General features: G+C 35.3%; 1 protein-coding gene across 1 annotated transcript; it reads right to left on the reverse strand.

The window, feature by feature from the left end:
* Positions 1-6,045: 6,045 nt before the first annotated feature.
* LOC149149635 (disease resistance protein RPS2-like) lies at positions 6,046-9,236 on the reverse strand. Its single transcript, XM_089441284.1, has one exon. The coding sequence runs from the start codon at positions 8,979-8,981 to the stop codon at positions 6,231-6,233; it is 2,751 nt and encodes a 916-aa protein (XP_089297410.1). The 5' UTR covers positions 8,982-9,236; the 3' UTR covers positions 6,046-6,230.
* Positions 9,237-9,466: the final 230 nt, after the last annotated feature.

Below are 9,466 nucleotides of genomic sequence, written 5' to 3' on the forward strand. Positions count from 1 at the left end.
AGTCTTCAGCGTTAGCAGAGCATGTGGAAAAGACCAAGCATCATGTTTGTATAGAGGAGGTCAGGGTTATTGCCAAGGTTGTGCATTTCCATCACCGTAAATTCAGGGAAGCTATTGAAATTGAAAGAAGGCCTAACAATCTCAATAGAGATGACGGCTGGAAGATCAGTAGTTGCTGGATCCCTGCCCTTTCTTCTTAGTCTTGCCTTCCTTTCCCCCCCCTTTTTAACCTTTTCTAGCTTTCGAGGTTTCCCCAAAATTTCCCGGATCCTTCTCGTTTGAGCCATGTCTTTTCCTTCCTCCTAGGGTTTCTCCTTGGTCCTGTTCTTGACCTTCTTGTTTTTAAAATTTGTCGCTCATTCTATTTATTTTTTCCTGGCTTGTACTATTAGATGGCTTTTTTGTATATTTATTATTAAGCTTTTACCTTTACCACAAAAAAAATAAATAAATAAATAAATAAAAATTTAACCAATATTCAATAATAATTTATTAATTCCATTAAATCAATATTATTAAAAAACCCCCTTTACTTATCCCTAGTGATTTAAATAATTAATTAAATAAGTTAATTTAATAACCAAAGAATAATATATAATAAAATAAAATAGAATAACATTCTTGTCCCTAGGGAATTAAATAAATTAATTTAATAACCAAAGAAAGATTTTTCTAAACCCCCCTTTACTTATCCCTAGTGATTTAAATAAATAAATTAAAAAGGAATTAAATATATTAATAACCAAAGAATAATATATAAATAAAATAAAATAGAATTACATTCTAATATATAATATATTATAATATATAAATTTATTTATTAGGAAGAAAATTTAATTTACTATAATTATAATATTATTTTTTATTACCTTTTGATTTTTTAACATTATAATATTATCTAGCCGTTTTTTATATAGCCGTTGATGGTCAACCTAGTCAACCTAGCCGTTGGGAAGATCTGCTCTCCCTATTTAATATGCAGCCATGATCTAACTCCTCAACTTGTCCTGACGATGAACCACACTATTTGGTTCGAAACGCGTCGACAAAGGTTTTCTACATGTGATTTATGCCAAATCTCTTCTTATAATCATATAAATGGGAAAGATAAATATAATTATTTTTTTCCAACATTTACACTATTCAATAAATACAATTTAATGATAATTTTTTTTAAAGAAAATTTCAACATCATTCTTTTCCCATCAATCGTCTTGAACTTCTATATTTCTCAAATTTGGTAGCTTATCTATCCTGTTAGAAATCCCTTCAATGAGTGGCAATCTCTTATGATCAACACCTAAAGTTTAGGGATAATTTGTTCATGCCACACAACATTTGATGATGAACTTGCCAGACTCTCTAACACAGGTAACTCCCTTAGCTTCAAACTTTCTAACATCGGAAATCCTCTCATACTTCCCCATGTCTTGATTCCCAGCTCCTTCAACTTAATGCACCTATCTAATGAGAATGCCCTTAAATATGGCAACCTCTCCAAGGGAGGAATATTATCGAGTTGAAAACATCTCCACGAATATAACCTCTCCCATTGTAGAAAGTCATAGATACAATTGGGTTGACCTCTGCCATGGTAATTTCCAAGCCAAAATATCTGTAGCTTCTTCATGTTCTGCATGTCTTACGGGAGATCCTCCACCACATCATCGTCTTCCACATCGAATGCCAATGTCAGGTCCCTCATCTCTGACTAACTTCCCATTGTACCCACTTTAACTCCAGACCATATTCCCTCTGCTTTAATTCCTGCCTTTACATGTACGTCAAGCTCCATCAAATTTGGGCAATTTGTGAGATCCCTCAAACTGCAAACATCACTCTTCACTTCCTTCACTCTGATGTCCACAATTGCAATACATTCAATGATGTAAGCTGATAGATCTCACGGGGAATTCCTGTTAAGCTACAACAACTGTTTAGATTTAAAGTCCTGAGATTTTCAAGTTGTCCCATCGTACAAGACAACAATTCTAGCTGTGTACATGCATAGAGATGCAAAAACTAAAGTTGAGAAAGATTGCATATGTCTTCAGGTAAGCCCTTGATTAAGATCTTCTCCAAATTGAGACACTCAAGCTGTCTAAGTTGCCAGAGTGACATGGGCAACGACTCTATTTTTGTGCCACGCAGATCCAAAACCCTGAGAGAGGTGAGATTGACTAAGAAACCATTTGGAACCTCTCTTAAACTTTGATTATAGCTCAACATCAAAGTGAGGAGGTTGGGGCATCTGAAATCGGTTGGAAAAACAGAAATATTATTATGCCCAATTGCTATTCTTTTACAATTGTTGATCCCTTTTTCAGTGCCCGGAAACTTTTGGAGGTTTTGACGTGTCCTGAAGAAACATGCTCTTCCTTCTCCGCAATATTCATTAATTATAGGTATTTTCAATATTGTAAATTAAGGTAATGAATAAAAATGAAAAAATATCGGTAACATTTGTGGGATGGTTGTATATAAGTTTGAAATTTTAGAGGTAGAGGTAGGGAAAATTCAATTTAAGGATTCTAATCTCACAAAAACACTAACCATGGAACATGTTAAGGATTGTATATTTTTATTAATTGTTACCATGTTCGTCTGAATCAGACCAAAAATACGAAAATTTGCATATTCGATACGAATGTCGTATTATTCGTTGAAATCTGATTCAATTTTAAGGATAAATGGTTAATTGATGAAGATAGATCGATTTTTCATTCAGTAATAGAGGTGATGAATGGAAATATTCACACAAATTAATAGTAGTGGGATGGAGTCCATGCAGAAGGCAAGAAAATACAGGGAAAAAAAAAAAGAAAATCATAGTGAAATTATAAAGTTTACCATTTTCCAATTTCATTTTTCTTTCAAAAGCTCAAAAAACCTAGAAAACAGGAAAGGAAATAATGTGTGACTAAGTGTTAATTTGTAATAAAGTGCTAATCTTAAAAAGAGTGATTGATTTTTACATATTTTTAAAATATGTCTGTATATATTAGGAAGGATTTTAGATAAATATTTTTTTAAATAGAAAAATATTATAGATTTAAGTTTTGAAAGGAATAGAAGTTTTGGAGGGAAGTGGGATTTTAGATAAATATTTCTTTAAATAGAAAAACATTTTAGATTTAAGTTTTGAAAGGAATAGAAGTTTTGGAGGGAAGTGATAAGTGTGGCTTTTAATTCAAAATAAGTTCAGAAAAGAGTGACTGAAAGGTATTGCTCTTACAAGGACAAAGTCTAAAATATGTATAATGTCTATTTTTTTTTTTTTATTAAAATTTTTTGATTCGAACTTTAATCGTATCATATTGAATTCGAATCCGAATTCAAATTTGAACTTGGTAACTATGGTTTTATTATCCATTTATGGTAAAGAAAGTGTTGAGAAAGATCATAAAATTTTGGGTGGTTTAATTTTTGCAATTCATAATAAATTAATTTCCTTGGATAGGGTGATGTGTACGGAAGAAAGGGAGGAGTGGTGGGATGCAACTACCCCACTTAGCAAATTGCTAGGGGCCGTGGCATTCCACCTCTCGGGATTTTTAATAGTGCATGATCTGGACATTAGTTTCGGGAGTTTTAATAGTGCATGATCTGGACATTAGTTTCCACATAATGATACATATGGAATGTCGTCGGGAGGAGAAGAGAAGCCTCTCTAAGAAATCTAAATATGTGATGGGAGTTATGTTGTGTGTTTTTAGCATGGGGGTGTTTACAAGGCACACTATTGAGGCTGCCTATGAGAGAATTGATTGTCAGACTCCATTGACAAGATGCTGGCCAAGGGAAGATAATTCATGCCCATGGTATTTAAAGGATGATACAATAGGTAGTCATGGTAACCAAGTGATTGGGGTAGATCAACTACGAGATTATTTTGTTGAGAGAGGGGGGAACTAGTAAGCCCCACAGAACAAAGACATTCGACATGAGATAGACACGAGGGCTTCACTCAATGAACCTCTGACATATCACATGTATTCGTGGCATACTAAACAATACCCTTAATTTGACTATATATTGGAAAATACCTCTAAAAATCACATTATTTAATTCCCTACTTATATGAACCCAATACACCTTTCCAATTAAAAAAAACCTTACTTTCATTACATATTATAGGTATCCATTTTTTTCATTAACATTTTTTACACTACTTTATATTTTTTTCATTAACTTTGAGCTCCATTTTTCATACATGCCAATATAAAAACCCTTTACCCCCTATTATATGCTCAATATATTATGTGATTTTTTTCTCAATATATATCCCCCAATATGAATGCACATGATATGGTATTTCTCCCCCAGTGAAGCCCCCATGGGGATAGGTACAAGCCAATTAATCAAAGTAGGCATAGTATAAGACAATTTGGTTCTATGGGGGTTGGAGCAGTCACTTGTGGGTGGAAGACCCGTTGGATTTCTATGGGCAAAGTTCAGGTTTCTAAACACTGCTGCAATGTAGGATTACGCCTAGCATCAATTCTATCAGTGCATGGTAGATCCTAACCCTTTTCACTGGTTTCTACTTTGGAATTGGTATTGTTTAGTTGCGCCTCCAGAGTGGTGGTATCCTTTGTTTTTAAGTTCGATTAAAAACAAATATCTCAATCACCTTTAATTGATCATAATGTTATTAAACACATCAAATAACATTTTGTTGTACAAAAGAAAAAATCTGAAAACCCAAAATCTAAAATAACGAGAACAATTTATGATTATTATTATTATTATTCATCTATATCCATTCAACATTTTATTATAATTACTCATCTATATCCATATAACCTACCAAACACAGAATTCCTTCCACTTAACCTAGCAAACATGAATCCCTTCAACTTTCCAATCAAACATCGAATTCGCTCCACTTTTTCCATTTTTTGTATGACTGATCAATAAAGAATTTTAATGTGATACAACTAGTACACAGATGATAGCAATCACATAACATACATTTATATTACTAGCACAACCACACTAGTAATGTGGTTGATATACGCAGAAGACATCATTTAACAAAAACTCCTCCATATTTATCAAACTGAAACCCTCGATTTCTTTGGCCTTTTTTTAAAACAATATATACTAGCACAACTATGAAATTATGAGTATATCAGTGTGGCAACTGAAGCCAATACATTGCATCAAAGTATATGACAACAAACATAGTTTAGAGAACTCCACAAATCTCTTCAACCAAGCTTTTTCTCATTGCAACCCCAAACAAATGGTTCATTTATTTTAATTGTTCTTGTATGAACTATAAATTAATGGTGAAGTGGTTTTGATTTGATGCTTAAGATACATTACTTTTGAAAATGCATAATATGATTTAAAATTTATAACATGAAAATCAAACTCCAAAATTAATTTGGAAATTGGATGGATTCCAAAATAGAGATTATGTAAATCATAACATCAATACTTTTAAAGTAAAATTGAGTATATCATGAATTTAAACAAAATCGCACCTCTGTGTACTCTATCAAATTTGATGTAAAAAGTATTGAAATCTTCAACACCTCAAATACATGTGTGCATCTGAATAAGTCAAATATGTCATTCTAACATGTATAGTAAATGACGATGAATTTATATAGTTTCAAAAGAATCCACAATAAAACACCTTCAATATAAATAATAAATAATGATCAAATAGTTAAAAAAAAATAAAAAAAAATCATATAATTTTATAATAATCAACCTTACTCCCAATAAAATAAGACAATCCCAATAAAATAAGACAATCACATTGGATTCCCTTTACTTTTCAAGACAGACTTTATTGTACTCTATATAAATGAACCGTTTACCTCACTTTTAACAAACCTGGACTTTTTAGGGATACAATTAATATCCTCAACTTTAACATTACTTTTAATAATGAAAATATATATTCTTTCCAATAAAATCAATAATACAAACAATGTTATTCATTTACTATCACATTACTTTAAAATATATATTCTTTCCAATGAAATCAATAGTACACCCAATGTTATTCATTTATTATCAAACATATCTTCCACTCGCATGTTCTTCATATCATTGTCCTATCCATTGCTATTGTTGACCATATAAGACGTAATTTCGACAAAGTATTAAAATTATATATTGGCACAAATAAATAATATATTCAACATTAAAAATTGTATTATTACCACAAATAAATAATATATTCAACATTAATTTTTTTTCCAACATTTACACTATTCAACAAATACAATTAAATGATGTAGTTTTTCTTTTAAGGAAATTTCAACATCATTCTTTTCCCACCAATCCTCTTGAACTTCTATTCTTCTCAAATTTGGTAGCTTGTCTATCCCGGTCGGCAATCCCTTCAATGACTGGCAATCTGTTATGGTCAACACCTGAAGTTTAGGCATAGTTTGTTCATTCCACACAACATTTGATGATGAACTTCCCAAACTCTCTAACACAGGTAAGTAACTCAGCTTCAAACTTTCTAACATCGGAAATGCACTCATACTTCCCCATGTCCCGATTCCCAGCTCCTTCAACTTAATGCACCTGTGTAATGACAATACCCTTAAATATGGCAATCTCTCCAAGGGAGGAAGATTCCCGAGTTGAAAACATCTAAACAAATATAACCTCTCCAATTGCGGAAACTCGCAGATACAATTGGGTAGACATCTGCCATGGTAATTTTGAAGATAAAATCTCTGCAGCTTCTTCATGTTCTGCATGTCTTGCGGGAGATCCTCCACCACATCATCGTCTTCCACATCGAATGCCAATGTCAGGTCCCTCATCTCCGACCAACTGCCCATTGTACCCACTTTAACTCCGGACCGTATTCCCTCTGCTTCAATTCCTGCCTTTACATGTACTTCAAGCTCCATCAAATTTGGGCAATTTGTGAGATCCCTCAAACTGCAAACACCACTCTTCACTTCCTCCACCTCCATTATACTGTTTTCCCCTGTCTCTAATGTCCACAAATATAATATCTTCAATGATGTAAGCTTAGAGATCTCACGGGGAATTCCTGTTAAGCTACAACAACCGTAAAGCTCTAAAGTCCTGAGATTTTCAAGCTGTCCCATCGTACAAGGCAACGATTCTAGCTGTCTACACTCATCGAGATGCAAAAACTGAAGCTGAGAAAGGTTGCATACGTCTTCAGGTAAGTCCTTGATTAAGGTCTCCTCCAAACCGAGATACTGGAGCTGTGTAAGATGCCACAGTGACATGGGCAACGATTCTATTTTGGTGCCAGACAGATCCAAAACCCTGAGAGAGGTGAGATTGATCAAAAAGCCATCTGGAACCTCTCTTAAACTTTGATTATACTCCAACATCAAAGTGAGGAGGTTGGGGCATCTGAAATCCGTTGGCAAAACAGAAATATTATTATGCCCAAGTGCTATTCTTTTGCAATTGTTGATCCCTTTTTCAGCGCCCGGAAACTTTTGGAGGTTTTGACGTGTCCTGAACAAACATTGCTCTTCCTTCTCCGCAACATACATTGCCAGGTCATGTACAACATCGTGAACCTGTATCCTACTCCCATCATCATCATAAACACTCTGAAACAAGCAGCGTTCTACTAATAACTCTACATACCTGAGTCCCAAGTCCATTAAATAGCTGGTCTCTCTGCTATTGACCAGTCCCTCCCCTATCCAGATTTCCACCAAGGAGTTCACATTAATTTTCCAATCTTCGGGAAAGGTAGCACAATATAAAAAGCAATTCTTCAAGACGGAGTCAGGCAAACAATCGTAACTCCATTTCAGCCGCGAATAAAGACTTTGACCAACGCCGCTGTATCCTAGAAAACCGGGATCCATATTTTTCATCTGATGGAGAGCAAGATACCACTCATTTACACTAGTCTTACCTTTCATGGCTGCCGCTACAACATCTATGGCCAATGGCAGACCGTTACACTCTCCCGCAATTTGTGTGGCCACATCCTCTATATCTTTTGTCGGAGCACTGCCTGCTTTGAAAGCTCCTCTGCAGAACAATTGCCACCCTTCATCGCTGGATAGCGGTTGCATTTCTATGGAGAAGTCATCTGCCCCCATTCTTCTGATGACATCAAAGCTGCGCGTAGAGATTAGCACTCTGCTACCTCTATCATTATCCAGAGGGATGCCCAATTCCTCGTCCAGTTGAAATTCCCTCCACATGTCATCTAAGACAAGAAGAAATTTCTTTTCCCTGAGAGATGCAGAGAGCTGCATCTTTGCTAACTCAACACTAGAGCTGCTCCCAAGATTTAGATTGATTTGCTTTGCAATATCAGTCTGCAAGGCTGAAATGCTATAATTTTGAGAAACAACAGTCCAAATTACGGCTTCGAACAACTCACCTTTCTTGTAGGCGTTGTAGATGGTTTTGAGCAAAGATGTTTTCCCGATACCGCCCATGCCGTAAACTGCAATTATGCGAAATCGCTGATCTTCGTCGTCAAGCCATGTCTGCAGCCGCATCTGGCAGGATTTAATCCCCAATCCCACAAAGCCCGACTGTGGTACTGGCTGAAGCAACGCCTCCGATTGCAGTGGTGCCGCCGATGCAATCCCTTGAGCACTGAGAAATGTTGAAAAATCCCGTTCAAGATCGATAAAGAGTCGATCAAAATTTGCATTCCATACTCTAACTTGCGGGGAGACTCTTGGTCTACAGAGGAAACAATCTACACACCGTTTCTGTATCTGGGCGCGATCCACGACTTGTTTGGCATCCTGAAGAGAATGCTGGAGCCTTTCCACCCAGTCTTTAACGGTGTCTGGTGGACTTCTTCGCTCGCGCTCAAATCGATTGGCAATATCTTGTAAGAGGGCTTTCGTACGACGCAGCTTATCTTGCAGAAGGACACTATTTTGATCCAAATGAATCACATCATCTATGAGTTGGATCAGTGGAGAAATAACAATGCTGCTTATGGCGCTGGACGCTGCTCCAGTCAAAGTGTGCTCCATGGCCTTTGCAACTTCAAACAAAGACACAGCAGAGCAAAGACAGAGACAGAATGAAGATGCAGAGAAACAGTTCTGCAAATTTGTATGCAAGGGGGTTGAGGAAAAGCAAATTAAGCAGAAGAAATTTGCAACTAACTTGTATGTATGCGGTTGAACTGGATGCAGGAACTGAGAGGAAATCGGTGGAATTAATAGGAGAAACTGCGGTTTTTCTTCATGTTGGCGTTTTATGCTTTGCGTGTTACTTTTGTCATCGCATCTTTTGCTTGGACTATTGAGGCTCTGTGATGTAGACAAAAAGATGTTGGAGCAAGAAAAGCATAACGGGATTTAATTTACAATGAATTTGTATTTAGTGTGGTTTTTTTGAATTTTTTTTATTAATTTATTGAAATTATAAGTTTGATGGGCAATTTTGCAAATAGGAGTTTTTCAGAGTTAAAAACTTAATTGAAATAACACAAATCAAAGTTCCAATTTAAAAT

This window comes from Pinus tabuliformis, chromosome 9 (genome assembly GCF_031772625.1).
Source record: "Pinus tabuliformis cultivar Carrire ecotype Pingquan chromosome 9, CPIR1, whole genome shotgun sequence".
Lineage (NCBI taxonomy): Eukaryota > Viridiplantae > Streptophyta > Pinopsida > Pinales > Pinaceae > Pinus > Pinus tabuliformis.

Excerpts from the sequence above, each read along its gene's own strand:
- LOC149149635 (XM_089441284.1), bottom strand. The coding sequence starts at position 8,981 with ATGGAGCACACTTTGACTGGAGCAGCGTCCAGCGCCATAAGCAGCATT.